Raw genomic sequence first — 19,709 nt, 5'->3', positions numbered from 1 at the left:
TCTAGTATGTCAATCATGAAAAACGATATGGCTTTCGCGTACCATGCGTTGTTCGCCTCCTGCGCTCAGCTTGGACCAAGAGACTCTCGCACAGTCCAGCGGTGGAGGTACACCACCTCCGTCAAAAAGTCTATTGCAACCAGCCTCCATGATTTATACTCGAAACTCACCTTTCAACCCTTTTCACCTATATACAACCAGTTCGTTCATACCCCACTCAAAAGCATGTCCAAGTCGCAGGATCTCACTCCGCAACTACATGATGCTCGACACCTACTCTCAGAGCTGACCTGTCATATCGAGGGATTCGATCTGACCCAGTTGATGTATCGTGCTCCGATATTGGATAGGATACGGTATGAACCTTGGGGTCAAGATGAAATCATGGGATGGAAGAAGTGGTTCGATGGCGTTGAGAATCACATGAGGCTACTGGATGCTGTGGGTACGATCTATCATCCTACATCGCAATGATCAATTCATGTCTCGTTGTTCTGTTCACTTCCACTTGATTTGTCCAAAGTTACTGGAATGAATTTCCTCTCTCAAATACCTTAGGATCGAACTTCGGTCTTATGCTGAGTGTATATACACTTTATTTATAGATGATCGAATCGGGTATACCACCAAAAGACGATCCCATCCCTACTGTTCTCAACCTCATCACGTACTGGAAAATTATCATTACTTCCGAATCGCCAATAGTAGGTGTGAAGATGAGTATGGGTGGGGATAAGAGGTTGAATAACCCTTGGCCAATCAATAAGCCTTCACAGGGTGGCAAGATCAAGGAAAAGGGAAAGGAGAAGGAGAAAGAGAAGGAAGTTTGGGTGGATGTTATTGCTCAAGGTGGAAGGGAATGGAAAAGGATATACAGGTGAGTTCAATGAATGGAATGAACCTTTTTTTTGTGACATGAGGAGCTGACGGGATACTGACACCACGGTGTGTTGACCTGTTATAGTAAAAAAATATCCCACCTGCTGGCAGAATTCAGAGAAGCGGATTCATATTTAAACAGCGATTACGATTCTGATTCATCTTCCCCCTCCGCTTCTTCAAGCAAGTCAAAACCCACACCTGGAATGGATAATTCCCTCATCACGACTGCACAAGATCTACTTCGTGCTGCAAGTCTAGTGGAATGTATACCTGGTGCTCCTGTACCTAAGATAACCATCCATCTTACCAGGATCCCTTCATCCCCTAAAGATATATATCGAGAAACCGACCCGTCCCTTCAGCGGGACAGTGAAGAAGCAGAGGAGCAAGAGGAAGATGTGGAATGGCCAGATGATCGTTTACCCCTCACATTTCAGAAGATCCGAGAATTGGGTGTCAACCTGATATTTGGCGATTTATCGCAAACATCCCTATCGTCTCTAAATGGTCCGACCGTTCCAGCTGAACCTATACCGAGCTTAAGATTTAATTTGGATATAACCACTTTGATGGGACTTTGCTCGGACGTTCTTCATCATCCCTTACCTACATCTAAGGACGAAGCTGCATCTAGATCTCTCAGACCCACTAGTCATTTATTGCGTAACGCCGAAGGGGAAGTAGTATTAGTATCGAGAGGTAGGGATGGGACAGGGAAGACCAAGAACAAGCTTAAGCGACAAATCGATATTGATAATGATGATGAAAAGGAGTATGAAAGACTAAAGGGACAAAGTCAAAATTCAATCGAACTGTATAAATGTATATTAGAAGAGATGGAAAGACCTTTTATTGAAGAGTTCAATAACGTCATTCAAGAAGCTTGGAAAGATCAAAGATCAATACCATCAAGACGGCTAGATGACCTGAAGATCAATGGTAATCCTCAACAACCTCAAGTGGAATTTTGGACTACACTCGAAGCTGCTCAATATACTTATGAAGCACTTTCGTCTGGACCCGCACACGGACATGGAATGGAGCAACTTCGTATGCGAAGGATGTTAGGTTTAGAACAAGGTGATTTCTTCGAAGGAAGTAGGTATCAAGGTAATGAAGGTTATTTGAAGGATTTGAAAATAAACATATTCGATCTGGACGAAAAAGTGTTTACGCCGAGGAACATTGAGGAGGTTTTGAAAAACGCTAGGAAACGTGGTGAAGGTCTATCTACAACCAATGGAAACGCTACCGATCAGATAAGAGCCGATCAAGTTGGAAATGGGGAAGTTGACGTAGATGGGAAAACAGGATTCCATCAGACTTTACATTCTATCACTTCCCTATTCCTAAATCAATATTACCTATCCTTGATTCCCAATATCGACACCGACCCGAACGCAAGAAAAAGTTCAAATGGCAATGAAAAAATCAAATCTCAAAATCTCACAATCAACTTACCCAACTTTCTACAACCTCGTAAATTACCTACACCACCTATTGCCAAAATATCCTTACCGTTCCCTGTAGTTTCTCTGCATTCGTTGAATCGCGGTGCGAAAGAGGGCATGACAACGATCATGATGGGTACTGCGACTTTGAAGGAGGTCTGGACTCAGGTAACGTGGAGGTTAAGAGGTTGGGAGAGAGGTTGGTATAATTGGGATGATAAAGAGAGAAAAAGGGAAAAGGGGAATGCAGCTGTTATGATTTTCCCATATAGGGTATTTGGAGAAGGTAAGAGGGTGAGATTTGAGAAGGGAGATTATTCTTATCCTACGAAAGATTGGTGGGATGAGGATGATACGGCATGAGCTCATAAGCATTAGGAGATAAAATCTCGAATGAAGGGTACATGTCATATATCTCGCATGATGAAAGATACCTTCTGGGATCGTATGAAATCGTTTACAACAACATGAAATGTATACAAGCACAGTCTATTGGTAGCAATCTACATGAAAAGATGATGGAAAACTCGGAACGTCTCTGATCAACGAGGTCTCGTCGGAGTGGCATGGTTAACAGACATCACATCATAGCTAATGGATCTTTGAGAGGATGAATTATGAATTGTCAGTTCCTCCGACAAACAGATAGACCAGCAGACAGATGATTCCACTTACCATCACCATCATCACTATATTGTGTATCCTCATTACCCCTTCTGCCATTGCCAGGACTTATCGGTTCATCCTTCACTTTCACATTTGATTGATTCTGATTATTCGTTTTCCTCTTGTTTGTCATTGAAGCAGTGGATGAACGAGGTTTGCCATTGAGCGTCGAGTTGGAATTCGGATGTTCCGTCGGTGTCCGAGTCGTTGTATGATATTTCGTTCGAGACGAATATGTATTCCTAGGTGATGGAGTCTGATCATTGGATTTCAGCTCTCATTTCTCAGCTCCTGATATTGTATACATTTCTTGTTTACACATCAGAGGTAGACGTTTTCACTTACATGTAGGTCATGCGAATGATATCGATCTTCATGATTCTCCCGGTCACCCTGGTCTATCTGCTCATCCCCCGACTCCTGATCTGAAACGGAATCTTCCACTCTCCTGCGCTTTTTCGACTGAGATCTGAGAGGCGGTAAGACGGGTGATACAGATAAGGGCACTTTGGAAGATGAAGCGATCTTCGTCTGATCTTCCTGGTTTCGGGGTGTAGCATTTGTACGTCGCTTTGCTAATACTGAAACTAAAGCTGAAGCTGAGGTAGCTCGGGACTTTGTTATCTACAGTATATCATCATAAAATTTTCCTCTTAGCCCACTCGACTGGAATAATTGGCACATAAAATGAGTGATGCTCACAGGTGTTATACTATTCCTCTTACTCTGACCTTCCCCATCCACATCCACATCGACCTGTCCGTTATCTAGTAAACCTTCTATCCTCTTCCTCAGATCCTGATACCTATATTGCCACAGCCTCACTTCACCTTTCAGCTCATCATGTTCCTCCAATAACGAATTATGCGCATTGAGCAAATCCACATGATCACCTTGTAATGTCCTATACTGCTTTTGCGTATCTTCCAACTCATCTTCAATTTCAGATAACTTTGATTCTGCTTTCGATAGTATTATATTCTCGCTTTCTAGCTCAGCTATGCGGAGCTTGTACTCTGTATTCGTCTGAAGGATACCTTTGTTTAGGAATGTGGCCAGTTCAAGTTCATGTTTGAGGGATGATATTTGGGATTCGAGTTTGGTTAGATGTTGTCTTGACATTTTGACGAGAGTCATGCACCGACCCCTCGCTGTCGTGTACCTTCTAAGTGATAATGGCGGTGAAATCATATACTAGATCAAAATGATCATATAATTGGTGTTGATAGACGTTATATGCAAGTGAAATGATCAAGATGAGGATGAGATCAAGATATCGACGATAACATTACTCGAGGGAGAGAGACGCGAAAATATCAGGAACGAGCTCTTCGTCAACCTTGCCTTCTCTTCTTCACCGTCATCATTCATCACTATCACCTTATACTTGTCGATACCATCGCTAGCTTCCATTTGCATACTCCCACACTCATAGTTAAGGAGCTTTTATCAGCGTATCGATCCAGTAAATATCAATATCGTCCACCTCAACTCTCCTCACCATGTCAGAATCCCCCGAAAGGCGTCATTACAGACGAGATTCCCGCTCACCCCGACGTAGAGAGTACGTATCGAAGGGAGCAGGCAGGTCATCGTCCAGAAGGAGATCACCAGGTCCATCTAAACCTTACGATAGGAGACCGAGGGATAATGGGTATGGAGATAGGGATAGGGTGAGGGATAATGAGAGTAAGAAAGGCTATAGTGAGAAGGATAGGGAGAAGGAAAGAGCAGTGGACAGGAAGAGATATGATGGGGATGTAAAGAAGGAGGTGAGTTCAACAAATCATGCTCTGTCAGCCTCCTTCTCTATCCTGGGAAGAAGGGATGTTGAGAGTCGGGGAAAGAAGTATTGACGCTGATTTTGTTCATGGACGATAGGACCCAGATGCACCCATGGTGGAACCTGAAAAACCAAACTTTGGTAATTCAGGTTTACTTGCCAAAGAGACGAATACGATCAAAGGTGTAGAAGTGAAATACAATGAACCTCCAGAAGCTAGGAAACCAACAAAGAATTGGAGACTTTACGTTTTCAAAGGTTCTGAGCAGGTCGGTGAGTTATTCTGACTTAGTCCCACTGCGACTGGCTGTGAGGACAGACGGAGAACCTACGTTGGGTAAGAGCTGATAAGACGAATGGTATAGATCTTATACATATATATAGACAGTCATGCTACCTTATAGGGAGAGATACAGTGGTGAGTAAAGCCGATATTATCCAAATCAACTTAGATGAAGCAACTAACCCCAAGTATAGGTCACCGACATACCCATCGCTCACCCTTCTTGCTCTAAACAACATTCTGCTATACAGTACCGTCAGATATCGGAAAAGAATGAATACGGTGATGTGACGACGACAGTCAAGTGGGTTTCAAAACTACATTTCCCTCCACTACCCCTTGTTACATACTTGTTCCCTCTCAACGTCCGATGAACCGCATTCTCTCTCACTTCTACCTTTCTCTCCTTCGATATTCCTGGATTTGCCGAGGCTGAACATTCGCTGTGCAGACCGTTCATCATTGATCTGGAATCTACAAATGGGACGTACGTCAATGACGTGGAAATACCAAAGTCAAGGTGAGTCGTCCATTCTCGGGATCATTACTATATACAAGGCGATGCTCGGCTGATCTGCTTGTCTCATGGCCAGATATTACGAACTGCGTGGTAGTGATGGTAAGTCTTTGCTCAGGCACTATGATCGCATATGGCTGACTATTGAGGCATGTGTAGTGATCAAATTTGGTACCAGTTCAAGGGAATATGTCTTATTGGCAGAAGACGCCTCAGAATAAGTAACATGAAGCTTCGCCTTCTGAGCGTACAGCCAAATGAGGGGAAACAATATTCGAAAATCAGGAGAAAAAGCATGGGGTCAGAGGAGGAGCAGAAATGTCACATTACCTATGCATACGATTGTAATTTAGTGAGTTACACTGGATTACCATTTCGGGCTTTGCACTCCCATGATATTTTGTGATCGATTTAGACCACTGATCTGATTCAAGGCAAAGTGAGAGGTTTAATAGGGGAGGGTTGAAATCGGAGAGATACGAGAATGGGCTCTCCTGCAACACACACACACACCATGCACATATCGTGCACACAGCCAAGAAGCAAACATACACACAAGCCACCCAGCTATCCTTACAGACAAACAAACAAAACGAGACCATGAATTTCCCTAACCTGAGAGCAATGACATGTCGAGCTCGTTGTCCGGGAGTTGGCGCATCGTCACACGTCGTCACAGAGGATAGAGATACATTCCAATCGATCAAGGCCAAGCCACGGAAATACGAAAATGTGATTGACACCCCTTGAAGGATATCTTGACTACCTTTACCGTTTCAGACATGCTGGAAGGTGATGTCGAAATAACTTCGGGATACATCTTTCATATTAACGGACTAATGAGGGAAAGGATATAAACAAGTGAATGTACTAACATCGTACCTAGTCATCAGAAGATGCAAGATGTATTGGAAAGCGATGACCATTGACTGATTTCATCGACTTCACTTCAATCCTAGTTTCTTCTCTTTCCTTACCTGAATTCATATCTCGTTGGCCATCACTTTCAACCGCTTCCTGATGGACATCTTTTTCCATTCAATTTCTCATTCGTATCTCCGCTCGACATTTTAAAATAATTTAACACTCTGCAATCCATATCCACCATCAGGACATCAGACACAACGCGCTATCAATTACTCCTAGAGTTGGCCTAAGAAGTTGGAGTCTCTGTTCACGCATACACGGAAAGACTAGACAATTGACAAGATGGAAATCCTCGTGAGTCAAGTAATTCGACCCTTGTTAATAATGTCGTGGGAAGATCCCGACTAACATTGGCTTGTCCAAATACAGCTTGACGACGCCGCACCTGAAATCACATTCTTTTCAGCCGCTGATGGGTGGATAGACGATCATAGAACTGGTAAGTCATTTCACCTCTTCTACAACCCCTATCGGATCAGCTGATTGGTTATACTGTAGGCACTCAATACCCTGATCAGTATCTTTCATCATACTCCCAAAGTACGTTTCACGCTACATATACTGATGTGAGTATTTGTACAGTCTGACTCCTAAGGCAGAAGGCGCTGATCGACTGAGCCTGTCGTGGTTGTAGGGAGATTAAATGGAATATCGGTTCAACGGTACGGGTATAACGATAGTGGGATCCAAGAGGAAGAATCATGGGGTCTACGGAGGTATGTTGTATTGATCTTATCGAAAAAGGGGTCACTCGAGACTGACCACGTCGATTTCGACAATAGTCAAGATCGATGACGAGAGCGAAACGTTTTATTCTGGTTTCTCGGCGAATCCGGTGTTCCAAACTGAATTGTATCGTCGTGAAGGCCTTACAAGCGATAAGGAGCATGTCATTGTAAGCATACACTTCCTAGTTGGAATTTCGTGAAAATGCTGACACAGTCGATTCGATGGACAGCACGTCACTAATTATCCAACTCGTACTGACCCTCAACCGAGTTCTACTGCGGATTCATGGTTAGATATCGATCATTTGATAATATCGCATGATATGTGAGTACACTCTGTTCAAGACGGTCAAATCATGCTCATGCGATTACAATCCTACAGCTCTGGTCAGGTGTACACCACTACCTTGGATGATAGTGCATCCGGAATAACGTATGATGCAAGTTGGTCAACGGATACAGTAGATGCCATGAACTACAATAGCACGATACATTTGACAGGACAAGCCGGGGCAAGTATGATTATTCCGTAAGTGGTTCATAATATGTCTCTGAATATTTTCCGGCTTCGTCCTGTTAACCCTTGTTGCCCTTACAGGTTCAATGGCACCTCGATACAGGTGTTCGCTGGGATCAACGTAGATCATGATGAATACTCTGTCAGGTCAGTCCATATCGCAAAACAACACTCGTTTCTGACTTGATGCCTGGTTATTTACAATAGTATCGATGGCTGTGCGGAACGTACGTTCAATGCCAGTCATTTTGAACGCTTAACTCAAGTATCTCGTGAGTATGGCATAACATCGCTGGTATAAACCTCTACTAACAGCACGCATGAAGATTATTCGGCTTCCGGTCTGAGCGAAGGGCCTCATACGCTGAAGATAACAAATACGGGAAAAATAAACAGTCCAATAGTAGGATTTGATTATGCCATTGTCAACTCGACGGTAAACCCCAATGGAGAGACTAGCGGAAGTGTCACAAGTCAACAGCTCCAACCTACATTCGCATCGGCTGATGGTGATTCTGAATTTTCCGGATCGAAGACAACAAATGTGGGAGCTATCGCTGGAGGAGTCGTTGGCGGTGTGGTCGGTCTGACTATAATCGCCGTGTTAGCTTGGTGTCTATTGTCACGAAAGCCTAGACGTGTATCTAGCAAATCCAACAACCGACATAAATCATACATCGATTTCCCTAGCGGGAGCACCAATAGTAAATCGATGGGTGTAGTAGAATCTAGGATAACAGGATCAAGGATGGCCTTCTCTTCGACTTCAGGTAAAGACGATTCGTCCCCAACTACTTCCTCGATGTTCGGATCACTCCGTGGATTCTTCAAAAAGAAGTCATATGAAGAAGAAGGTATCTCAACGACCAGAAGTAATTCACCTCAAGGGTCAATCGCGTACTTCTACACTCCCAACCCTAATCGTGCCGTTAAACCACCTAGTTCAGCCGGTCTGACTAGTCCCTCCAGCACAGGACAAGGTGATAGCTTGGACAATCAGATTTACAGAAATCCGCCATCTTCGAGAAATCGACCACCAATGACCCAACATGTTTCTCAAGGAAGTCGATCAGGACACTCGATCACCTCAAGATCATCAGCTTATTCACAAGGTGGTGAAACGTATCTGACTGATAGGTTGGAAAACATCGCTAGCAGAGGACCAGTACCTCTTCCTTCGCCACCTTCTCAAGGATCAAGCGATTATGAACATATGCCATTACCTCCACTTCCCGCTGCCACTACCAGCATCACTCACGGTTCAAGCTCAAGCACTCGTCCACCGCTAACACATGCAGATGCAAGTTCATCTCTCTTACCCTCATTGATGGTCCGTCAATCCGTCGCTCCCTCGTTACCTACTATTGAACAACACGATACGTCTTCGACACACGTCTCACCTTCCAGTACGCCTTCCACAAGTCAGGGGATGAGTCCTGGAACACCTGGGGATTACAAGAGGAGTATACTAGGCTTGACATTAGATAGAAGATCTCCTGTCGAAAGAAATCAGTCAGTCGAGGGGAACGGCAGTTATGATCCATCCGATGCCAGAAGACTCAACATGACCCCGAGCGTATTGGATCTGGAACCTCCCATCCTGAGTCCACCGCCCGAATACGGGCACATCATGGCTGCTCAACAACAACAACATGAGAGACGATAGGCGATGCCGTGTATTGTGAATCTCCCTCGAGGACAGGAAAGGTATAGTAAAGAAGGAATATCTGAAGGCTTATCGCTCACGCTCCAGGTAAATGAAGTTCTGCAACGATCCTTATAATAGGAAAATAATTCACTTGGACTTTGTTTCGATATCTAGGATCTTATGCATGCGGTATCTTTACTGAATCACATTCACATACTAAACCAGAAAGAGATAGATATCATTTGGTCGAAGTCCTTTTACTGATTAGACCCCTCGACTAATTCTGATCACACCAAAGGGCCCCTTATCGTACCCATACATTGGCACTAGAACGTCAGAACAAAGGAAGGTGGTACAGTATACATGCAGAATGGTAGAAATCCGCTGGGAGTATGTTTTGAGCGCGATTGGATCCTTCAAAGGTATCAATCGCACTTTTAGCAAGACTGACTTAACGTTGAGATTGGACAATTGACCAAAGAGATTGAAATGACTTTAACTTTCGATTGGAATTAAGGGAGCGTAAGCAAAGATGAATGGAAGAGTTGTTGAACGTGGATCTTAACACGATGGTAGAGACAAAGCCATCTCATACCATGTTAGCATCTTGACTTCAGTTTCATTCACCTTCATCTATGAACCATTAACACAGATCCTTCTGAGAGGGAAATGAAGTATCTTAATCACGCTCTTTGAGAAGACAGAACCGCTTCAACGACTATAATCTACTCAAGGTCTAACGACATCTTTCGTTTACACTCTGTTATACCGTCACCCTCTCGATAATCTCCCTCACTCAAGCATCTTGACTCATCTCTTCTTTGGATCGACAACATGGAAATCCTTGTGAGTCCCATTGATCAAAGTAGATTCAGTACAGGATGTGTGCGCTGACTAAAGGCGATAGATTGATGACGCCTCTCCTCAAATCTCTTACTACTCTTCTTCCAAGGAGGACGGCTGGATAGTGAACCATAGTGAAGGTACGTGTTCGGCTTATGTACGATTGAGTGAGAGTAGCAAGACAACAAGGCTGATCTCTGTTACAGGCCAAAAATACAGTGATCCAAATACGGATAAATACAGTCAATCTACATTTCATGCCACATTCACGGATGTGAGTCCCCTCTTCTCACCCAGATCACAATACAAGGGACCAGTTTGACACCTGTGTATGCATAGGGAGATCGCATGGAATTTAGATTCAATGGAAGTAAGATACAGGTATATGGCGCCAAGAGGGATAATCACGCAACATATGGAGGTGAGTCTACCCATGCAGCTATACATAGCAAGTCCGCAGCAGCTGAGTTGTTCGTAATGCTCGTAGTTGAGCTCGATGGATCGAATCCAATATATACCTCTGGACATACCGACAATGCTCAATACCAAACTGTCATATTCTCTCAAGATGACTTGCCTACAGATATCGAACATGTAATTGTGAGTGAATTACATTGAGTAGTAAGGGAATATCAGCGCTGATGAGAATCTTCTGAGATCAGACAATGACGAATCATCCGAATGGAATAGATTCAAAATCCAACCAGACAATGAAATGGTGGTTGGACATTGATCATATCGTAATCACACAACCTATGTAAGTACTATCTTCTATGTTGCTACTCATAGTTGGTCAAACAATTGAGGATATTCATATGTATTTACAGCGAGGACAAAATATATACCACAAGAATAGACGATACTTCCCCCTCTGTGACTTATGATCAAGATGGATGGACAACGGAAGGTTCGGGCGATCCACAATATCATAACAGTACGCAGCATACTAGTATCATACCCAGCTCGACGATGACGATGAAGTGAGTACAGCCTCATTCGGTGCAAGTAGGTTGTCTTGCTCATATGATTGGCAGTTTTAATGGAACTTCGGTCCAGCTGTTCGGTAGTCTGAATGACAATCATGGTAATTGTTCCATCAGGCAAGTTTAAGCTTTTAGTTGTTATTTTCATGTGGCGAGTGCTGATCTTTTCTACAGCTTAGATGGGGTTATAGAAGGAATGTACAGTGCAACCAATTGGGAGCATGTCGCGGGAGTATCACGTGAGTGAGCCAGAGATATCGTAAATTGATGTATCGCCTGACTGGTCCGTGTCAGTGTTCTCGGCTTCGGGACTGGAAGATGGTCCACATACAGTTCAGCTTACGAATCTTGGTAAATCGAACATCACCACGATCGACTTTGATTACGCCGTTGTGAATTCGACAATCAAGCCTGCCGATTCGGAGTCCGACGCGGCAACTGTGTCAATATCCGATGGTTCAGACAGCTCCGATGACTTCCAGACTGAGGCAGGGATAGATGGAGGTAATGGTGAAAACTCAAAGTCGAATGTGGGCGCTGTTGCAGGTGCAGTGATAGCTGTCATACTGGTCATCATAGCGCTTGGACTGGGTGGTTGGTACTTATATCGCCGCAAACTGGGAAAATCAGTATATCCTGGATCATCAGGCCCCTTCCCCATCAAAGATATGTCGACAAGGGTGATCAACCGCTTGCCTTTAACCGTTCAACGAGGATCAACCGATTCGAAGCAAGAGTGGGCGCGATTGACTGACAGTCTCCCGACCGCTGATACTACAGCTTCGTTCGATGCTTCCATACCCTCTTCAACCAGAACATCAAGTAGTCGTCGAGATACTGTCATTCCATCATTAGCCTCTTTCCGAGCTTCCTTTCCATCACTATTCCACATGTCTTTCCGATCCTCCAATCTACCGATGGTAGAGCCTAATATAGGCGATGACAAGCGCGGCTCAAAATCGAACATGTCCAAATTCCCTTCGGTAGTCCCACGACAATCCTATCAGACGAATCCGACGAAGGCGGGGGAGAACACACCTAGATCATCATGTCAGACTTATCCTTTCAAAGCGAATGCGTTCACCCCTCGATCATCGTATCAAAGTAACGGTCTGAAACCCAGTGATGTCTCCCAGTTTACCCGTTTCTCCAGAAGTCCCTTTGGGGATAATCATGGTACGCCGCCTTATCAAGCTGGAAATGTGGAAGAGATGAATGGAAGTCAGCAAAATCTGTCAAGTGCAATACCAAGTAGCGCTGCCATCACTTCACCGATGTTCTCGGAGTTCTTTTCCGGTAACAACGCCAATCATCATCTGGAATCCGACTGTCCGGTATCTCATCCACAACCTTCGTATATGCCTAATCCCCGAACACGCATATCCGTAGCTGTACCGATGCGTCATCTAAGCGTTCCCTACACTGCCACGATGGTTGACCTGGACTCTTCAGCGTATACGACCACCTCGATATTTTCAAGTAGGAGAGGAACAGGTATAAGCGAAGAGGAGATCGACCTTGGATTGTTTTCGATCCCAGAATTTGCTCCTCCTGCTTATGCTCAGGCGACGAGAATATCGTTAGGGCCTGGAAGGACTGAAGAGTTGATGAGAGCTGCCTCGAATGCTTCCAGTGCTTCAAATCACTGAGCAGAACGGTTTCGGTGTAAATTCTCTTTTGAAGCTATTATTTTTGTCATGAGGGTATTTCGATGTAGGCATGTATGATAAGATGCATCTATCATAAAATTTGTACTTGGACTGTGCCTGTTCCGGAGCCGTTTTAGTCGGACACAAATGAGTGGTTTCCTTTGATGACTGTTATTCAATCCTCCCTTTATGAGGTCGAAGCTATCTTGCTTCGCGTCCATTTGAGAGCAAGGTGGTGCATGCGACAAAGGATGTGATATAACTATATAGCGACCAACGTCTCTATCGCTCACAAGTAGAAAGGCTGAAATAATCATTCATGATCTAACATACTTTCGAAGCGTGTATCATCAGCCCATAGTCGATAAGCCTACAAAGTGGCAACGGACCGTTATCCAGAAATACATAATGGTCACAAGCAAGAATTCGAGCCGCTTGAGAAGCGACCAATCGCTATATGTAAGTGTTATTTGATCTGATTCTGCTGCACTTGCGGGGCTATCCAGAAATTCATAGACGGGATTGCTTGCAGTTTAAGCTGGACGACGACGCGGTTCAGTACTACAGTCCACTTGATCGACCTGAATATACGATTCCCTCGACTACGGCCTCATGCGGCTCAGAACGGGAACCATTGACGGTTCTCTCGCTCTCGGGATCCTCGTCAAAGCGTCCAAGAGAAGCTAGTATAGAAACATTGGCCCAAAATGCTCTTGATAATGATGACGTGATAAGCCCGAAGTGGTTGCAAAAGGTAGTTGTTATTCATAATGGCGATAACGATGATAATACCGAGAGCGGTATATCAGGTTCTCAGCTCGAATGCCTCAAAGACAGGTATGGTACTACGGATATCATATTGGATAGCCGTATCCCAGATGATCGATCAGAACGCAAAACATGGAGCTCCCACAATTCACCCGCTAGAGCTGGATACGACGAGAGAGGTCGCATCCGGAGCGTATTTGGCTAAATCAATGGATGGTATTCTGGAGCTCTATCCCGTTTATCGATTACATCCTGATAAGAGTTCCGCACATGTGACTGGCTGTTACCCCTGTCCAGAAGGTGATGGGACGTACAAGACGTTGCACAAAACCGATTCTAGAAAACACAATTTGATACCTGTTCGATCGAGATTATCAGATTCGGGACCAAGGGTTACAGTCAAAGGTGCGTCTTCACTTACGGGTTTGCAGTCGGTAATGGCTGATGCTCACTCGTTAGAGACATCTACGATGTTCCAGGCCTCGTCACAGGAAACGGTAGTAGGATCTGCACCGAGCATGGAGAGCCGGCAAAAGCGAATGCAACGTCCATTCAGGCGCTCCTCGACTCCGGAGTGCAAATTGTCGGTAAAACGCAATGCAATGAGTGAGCTCAAAAACGTCCCTGCTGATGATCTTTTCCCAATTCTGAATACACTTTGACCGACGTTGAATACAGATTCGCAGGGAGAGGACCAAATGTGAGTTTAAGTCTTTACCAGGGGCGTTGAAGTGACTGACGAAGCTTGTGATCCTGTTATACTTTTCATAGATCGAAGAGAATACTCAATTCTGTTAGTGAGTTGCAAAAGTATTGCCACAATCACTTCCCTGCGTATAACTGCTTACGATAACAATGTTAGCCCATGGTCTCTTCGTGCCGATGGTTATCAGTCAGTAGGAGGATCCTCAAGTGGCGCCGCATCATCTCCGATTGCGGCGGACTATATTGATGCGGCTTTAACATCAGATACATGCGGTAAGCCATATCACACATGCGCCTAGGAGCTGTCTGTGGTTCTGTGGTCAGGCTGAGCAGAGTGCATGTGGCCAGGATCAACACTTTATCCGGCAGGCTGTGGTGGACTATATGGAATGAGGGTAAGCGACTACACATTGAAACGCCGAATGTAACGCTCAAAGATCACTTACCTACTCTGCAAAGCCTACTCAAGGAGCGGTCTCAATGCAGGGCGTTCTTTCGTTCTGTCCAGAATCAGAAACGGTTGGGATTATGAGTAGAGATTCAACAGTCCTGACGGACCTAGCTGGTAGATGGTAAGATCTCATGAATTATTAGGGATGATCGCTAGTCCTGTAGGGCACGAGGTCATCCGGATATGTGTTCTGGGCGCAATAAAGCAACTTCTGAGTTTTACTTATGTTTCTGCCCTGAACCCAGTTTTTCAGATTCCGATAAGGTCAAAGTGCACACTAGGCTACCGAAGGAGATTCTTGTACCTTCAGATGATTTGCGGGACATGGATGCCCATGTCAAAGCGAAATACCAGAGGTTTCTCTAAAAGGTTACGCAAACTCTGGGGATGTCTATGAGATATATCAATATGAGGGAAGAGGGCCAAATGAGGGAAAAGGTATTATAACACCTGGAGAATTCAGATCACTGATTTTTGCGTGAGTGATTCTGGCTATTTATCATGCATTCCAGCTGGATGACGATATGCTAATGGGTGGTACAGGGAGCAATGGAGAGATGTAGGCAAAGAAATTGTTGAAAAATATGAAATTGAAAACGAAGATAGATGGCCTCCCATTGGCAGTTATATAAGTTCGGGCTGGAAACAAGCCAAAGATAACGACTGGTCCAGAGAAGATTTTGAACACTACACCAACAAAATAGCCAAAACGGGCAAAGGGTTCAATGACTTATTTGAGCATGATGAAGATTCAATATGTAAATCACTGTGAGTCACCAATATGTATCGTTGTATTATGTACTGCGCTGTAGTGTTCTGTACTAACGGGCGACTTATTTACGGACCGTAGTTTCATCAACTTGTGGAACCCATCTGGGTTTCCGTACTACCGCGAAAAATCCTTGAATGCCCATCATCTAACTGATCCTTCGAAGCAGTGAGTCGCGATGGCTACTGCGCCCGAGGTAGAAACTGTTCTGGCTTACCAACGCCTGAGGGATATCGTCATTTCGCGTGGTTGTATTGTAGACCGATCGATGCTGCATACCTTCCCGCATGGTCTGGATGCCCAGCGATTGTGGCGCCTTTCGACCAGACACCATTCAAGAGTGTGGTCTCGGAGAAAGAAGAACTGCATCCTCTGGCCGTGAGCATAATGGGCTCACAAGGCCTCGGAGTAAGTCTTGCTCCCGTTGCAGACACTCAAGCCAGAGGAAGAGATGCTGATATCCCTACAGTCTGATGTTGGCAGAGATCGTCGATAGATTGACAGCAGTAAGTCACGATATCTCAAAGTCCGTCCGACAGTTGATGTTTGAGATCGTGGATACTGATCGTACTTAATTAGTTAGGCTGATGTGCTGAAAACCGTGAAAACTGGCAGAGAAGCCTTTTGACAAGTTAAGCAGTAATAATTATCAAATCTCACTTCGCTATGTTTTACTTTTTTCATCTACGGTCACAGAATCTAGAAAGTACTGCATCCCGTCCGATCTGCAAAGTTAACCTAGATATCGCTCGATTAGTACCAAGGTTGGGGACAACTTGGGAATCCCGAGTGCTGTAGTTCCTTTTTCGTTTTCACGATTGTCACCTTCATCATCACTTTTGTCGAAGGGTGAGAAGATTGAGCCGTATGAATACTGTATATTTGATCACTGTCCATCAATTACATCAAGTTTGATAAGATTACATACAGTACAACAGCTTGATGTTTGTTATTGAGTATTCTGACTTTCCTTCTCCCCTTCATTGTTCTTGAGATCTTTTACTTTCTCTTTCCTTGAATTTGCACTATCCCATAAAAAGCTAGACGGCTCGTCTGCCATCAGCGTTTGATTGCATATCTCTGAGGGTGTAGAGAAAAATCATAGTCTAACTCACAAATCACATCGAAAATTACGATTGACATCCTCTCTCGGTCGTTTACTTCTGCCTGTGTCATATCCTGCTCCGACAGGTCTTTATAGAATATATATCCATTCGTCAGCCAATAAGTCATGAACAAATCGACCACCCAGTGAGGCTGTTCGACCCGAAGAGAAGAGCTTACAAAGAGCATAACCAAAATCTTTTACCTTTATTCGGTCCAGGCTTCATCACCACTAATCATCCGATGTCAGCCATGGACCTTCGTAAATGATCCCACTAATCCGCTCATACAAATGGTCGAAAAGGATGAATGTGTATGTGTATGTATATCAATTACGAACTCACAGAAATCTTTGCAAGGTTTATTATGAACCGTACACATCGGCGGTAATTTCTTAGCGAACAACTGGCCCCATACGGGTTTAGCAGAATCGTTCTTAGCTTTTCTATCCCTCTCAGCTTCTAGTATAGCTTGATTTATCAATTCGTCTTCTTGTTCTGTCCAACCACTTGCTGCCTCTTCGGAATAACTATTCTGCTTGGGTATCGAGGGTGATCTGGAAGGTGATATAGACGACGATATCGATTTTCTGGCAGTTTTCATTTTTGGTTGTACCGTATCATTAGACGAAGGGGAAGGAGACGATTTTCGTTTCGATGTGGAGATGGGAGGCTGCGAAAAGAAAGATGATAATTTGGTTTGCGATCCTGTCGTATTAGCAGATTTTGATTGGGATAATTTGTTTGATTTTGGTTTGATGGTCGATTTAGGTTTTGATGGACCAGTTATTGCATTGGATGTAGGTTTTTGGATATCGTCGTCGTCATGTGTCATATCTATAGCATCATCTCTTGAAGATCGCCTGCGCTGAGGGGATAGTTGATGGATAGCTGGAGGAGATGAAGGTAATGTGATGGAATTTGAGCTTGCGGTAATTTGGGTTGAAATATCGATAGAATCAAATGCCGCTCGGGCCAAACTGAAAGGAGTGGCAAGACTTGCGCCGTTCTCGGTTGAAGGGGAAGTCTTTGCGGTATTCTGTGTTATTATAGGAGGATCCGCATATGTGTTCTCAGACGGTACGGGCGTAGCAGTGCTCCCAGAGGGAGTAGCAGGAGTAGGTGATGGAGTCGGATCTATAGCAACTTCCTTCTTCTTGTTCCCTCCACCGCCAAAGAAGCTCTTGAGGGTAGTTTGCCTCCCTGAAAACTCATCGAAGAACTTGGTAGCGAATCTAGGCGGTTCGGGAGCTTCTCTCGGTATATCATTAGGATAAATGGGAGCCGTGGATGGTGGTCGATCAGGTGGGTTCAGCATATCTTTCAAGTGCAGTTCACCTTTCTCGGGATGATCAATGCTCTCATGTAGATCTATGTAGACTGGACAGTGATCTGAGCCATAGACCTTGTTGAGGATATCGCCGCCTTTGATCCATGGGCGTAGGCCTGGTGTACATAATATCAGATCGATACGAGATCCGTAATTTGCTGATCTGCGGGTGCGTCCGAAAAGGTATACGGTTAGTAAGTTATACATCCAGGAAGGAAAACATGTTGCACTCACCTCGCATCCAGCTTCTGATTCCAACAAGTAAACATATCATCCCTATTTGGCCAACTCTCTCTGACCACGTCCACCATAGGACCTTTAGGAGCACACCAATCATCCAATATCCTCCTAGCGGGATGTTCATAATGCTGTTCAGCCGAAGTTCGAATTCCACCTTCACCTGAATCTATCGGGGCTCTCATGATGTTGATATCACCAACGATGATCACTTCTCGTCCTGCTTGTTGTAATAACCTGACTCGTTCTTGTAGACATTTCAGGAAGTTCATCTTGTACGGTCGACGAGTCTCGTTGGTCTCGTTAGGACAGTAGAGGTTGAATAGAACAAATAGGCTGAAAAACATTGACATCAGTCTTGAATGTTATAAAAACAGAACATGAGGTGCGGAATTCGTTTTACGATTTTCTCAAAATCTCAAACCGAAGGAATGCAGCAGCGGGATTCAGACTCACCCAAAATCACACACCACAGCTCGTCCCTCCATGTCCAGCCTCTTAGGCTCAAACTCCTTGCCATCCACTTCATCCATCCAATCCGTTCCGTCTATATCTGGATAAGCACCTATACGCTCTTCAGGCGTCCAAGGGGGTTTCATCGTACTTCCCTTTGAATCATCTAACAACAACCCGGTTATACCTTCTTCCGCTTTTAGCGGTACACAATACCTTGCGTCGACATAGGTGCATACTCCAGAATAACCAGTTTTGGATCGGGGAAAGGTCCAAAATCCATCGTAGGGACCTGGAACCGCCATGGACTTCTCTAATTTCGCTCGTGGAGTCTTGTGTTCTAGGTGGCAAGTGGATTGGATTGAATTGGATTAGCACATTATTCGATTTGAGATCTGACGGGGAATTTGGATGAGAACGAGAAAGTCACCTTGAAAACAAGCTATCTGAGCACCTAGCTCGTCTAATAACCCTTCAACATTCTTCTTCTTCATTGAGCTGAATCTGTTTTCATATCAAAATTAGCTCAATCTTCACACCTGACTGGTCGCATTGCACTTACGGATGGTAATCCAAACATGTTCTCAGTACATTCTATATCGGAGGGTATATTCATCAGCTCATCTTCAGGAGTTCCCCTTCTACCCATAGTTGGGGGTACACTCACAACATTCCAAGTTAGTATCCTCATCGTGTCGATCTATCGAGATCATGACATGACGAAGGTTGACGCGTCCGATACTCCCTTCTCCAACGGTTTAGAGGCTCTCCTGTAGCTGATAGGTAGATGTATCCGGCACGATGTGGGCCTTTCTTCGTCCTCGCTACTGGCGATGGGTTTATGATGATCATATAAGGTTATACTGCGATTTGGAGAATGAAAAGGTTGTTACCAATCTTCGATCTTACTCTTATGCTCAGATTCATCCACTGGTCACTTGTGGAGATCCCGGATATGAGATATCACTCTTCATCGGAGATCGCCGCCAGTCAGCCGAATCGCTCAAAGCGGTCAC

At 44.5% G+C, this 19,709-nt stretch overlaps 7 protein-coding genes and 1 non-coding gene across 8 annotated transcripts; 6 read left to right on the top strand and 2 right to left on the bottom strand.

Annotated features, from left to right (window-relative positions):
* Window positions 1–225: 225 nt before the first annotated feature.
* V865_001674 (uncharacterized protein) lies at window positions 226–2,696 on the top strand (the record flags this gene model as incomplete). The annotated part of the gene is made up of 3 exons (XM_066225489.1): window positions 226–441; window positions 606–877; window positions 965–2,696. The coding sequence occupies 3 exons, from the start codon at window positions 226–228 to the stop codon at window positions 2,694–2,696; spliced, it is 2,220 nt and encodes a 739-aa protein (XP_066081586.1).
* A 217-nt stretch (window positions 2,697–2,913) lies between these two features.
* On the bottom strand, window positions 2,914–4,121 carry V865_001673 (uncharacterized protein; the record flags this gene model as incomplete). Its single annotated transcript, XM_066225488.1, has 4 exons — window positions 2,914–2,933; window positions 3,009–3,255; window positions 3,345–3,623; window positions 3,702–4,121. 4 exons carry the CDS (start codon window positions 4,119–4,121, stop codon window positions 2,914–2,916), a joined length of 966 nt encoding a protein of 321 aa, XP_066081585.1.
* Window positions 4,122–4,501: 380 nt separating this feature from the next.
* Window positions 4,502–5,803, top strand: V865_001672 (uncharacterized protein; the record flags this gene model as incomplete). Its single annotated transcript, XM_066225487.1, has 7 exons — window positions 4,502–4,771; window positions 4,881–5,055; window positions 5,148–5,200; window positions 5,260–5,369; window positions 5,517–5,585; window positions 5,659–5,684; window positions 5,742–5,803. The coding sequence occupies 7 exons, from the start codon at window positions 4,502–4,504 to the stop codon at window positions 5,801–5,803; spliced, it is 765 nt and encodes a 254-aa protein (XP_066081584.1).
* Window positions 5,804–7,210: 1,407 nt separating this feature from the next.
* V865_001671 (uncharacterized protein) lies at window positions 7,211–9,420 on the top strand (the record flags this gene model as incomplete). The annotated part of the gene is made up of 8 exons (XM_066225486.1): window positions 7,211–7,225; window positions 7,292–7,316; window positions 7,376–7,404; window positions 7,468–7,562; window positions 7,620–7,766; window positions 7,836–7,901; window positions 7,962–8,026; window positions 8,081–9,420. The coding sequence occupies 8 exons, from the start codon at window positions 7,211–7,213 to the stop codon at window positions 9,418–9,420; spliced, it is 1,782 nt and encodes a 593-aa protein (XP_066081583.1).
* Window positions 9,421–10,236: 816 nt separating this feature from the next.
* Window positions 10,237–12,877, top strand: V865_001670 (uncharacterized protein; the record flags this gene model as incomplete). Its single annotated transcript, XM_066225485.1, has 10 exons — window positions 10,237–10,248; window positions 10,310–10,385; window positions 10,452–10,519; window positions 10,585–10,666; window positions 10,733–10,845; window positions 10,908–11,002; window positions 11,073–11,225; window positions 11,280–11,345; window positions 11,403–11,467; window positions 11,523–12,877. 10 exons carry the CDS (start codon window positions 10,237–10,239, stop codon window positions 12,875–12,877), a joined length of 2,085 nt encoding a protein of 694 aa, XP_066081582.1.
* An 878-nt stretch (window positions 12,878–13,755) lies between these two features.
* Window positions 13,756–16,198, top strand: V865_001669 (uncharacterized protein; the record flags this gene model as incomplete). The annotated part of the gene is made up of 14 exons (XM_066225484.1): window positions 13,756–14,050; window positions 14,107–14,251; window positions 14,324–14,345; window positions 14,417–14,442; window positions 14,508–14,623; window positions 14,699–14,745; window positions 14,810–14,922; window positions 15,047–15,137; window positions 15,200–15,279; window positions 15,345–15,569; window positions 15,652–15,738; window positions 15,831–15,982; window positions 16,054–16,076; window positions 16,154–16,198. The coding sequence occupies 14 exons, from the start codon at window positions 13,756–13,758 to the stop codon at window positions 16,196–16,198; spliced, it is 1,467 nt and encodes a 488-aa protein (XP_066081581.1).
* A 57-nt stretch (window positions 16,199–16,255) lies between these two features.
* Window positions 16,256–16,370, top strand: V865_001668. The gene has a single exon (XR_010725568.1). It is a non-coding gene; the product is annotated as a 5S ribosomal RNA (ribosomal RNA).
* A 149-nt stretch (window positions 16,371–16,519) lies between these two features.
* On the bottom strand, window positions 16,520–19,384 carry V865_001667 (exodeoxyribonuclease III; the record flags this gene model as incomplete). The annotated part of the gene is made up of 9 exons (XM_066225483.1): window positions 16,520–16,610; window positions 16,686–16,763; window positions 16,855–16,906; window positions 17,019–18,166; window positions 18,238–18,576; window positions 18,697–19,033; window positions 19,124–19,197; window positions 19,256–19,287; window positions 19,361–19,384. The coding sequence occupies 9 exons, from the start codon at window positions 19,382–19,384 to the stop codon at window positions 16,520–16,522; spliced, it is 2,175 nt and encodes a 724-aa protein (XP_066081580.1).
* Window positions 19,385–19,709: the final 325 nt, after the last annotated feature.

The sequence above is a fragment of the Kwoniella europaea genome, chromosome 1, assembly GCF_036810445.1.
Source record: "Kwoniella europaea PYCC6329 chromosome 1, complete sequence".
Taxonomy (NCBI): domain Eukaryota; kingdom Fungi; phylum Basidiomycota; class Tremellomycetes; order Tremellales; family Cryptococcaceae; genus Kwoniella; species Kwoniella europaea.
This window is presented reverse-complemented; position numbering and strand designations above follow the sequence as displayed.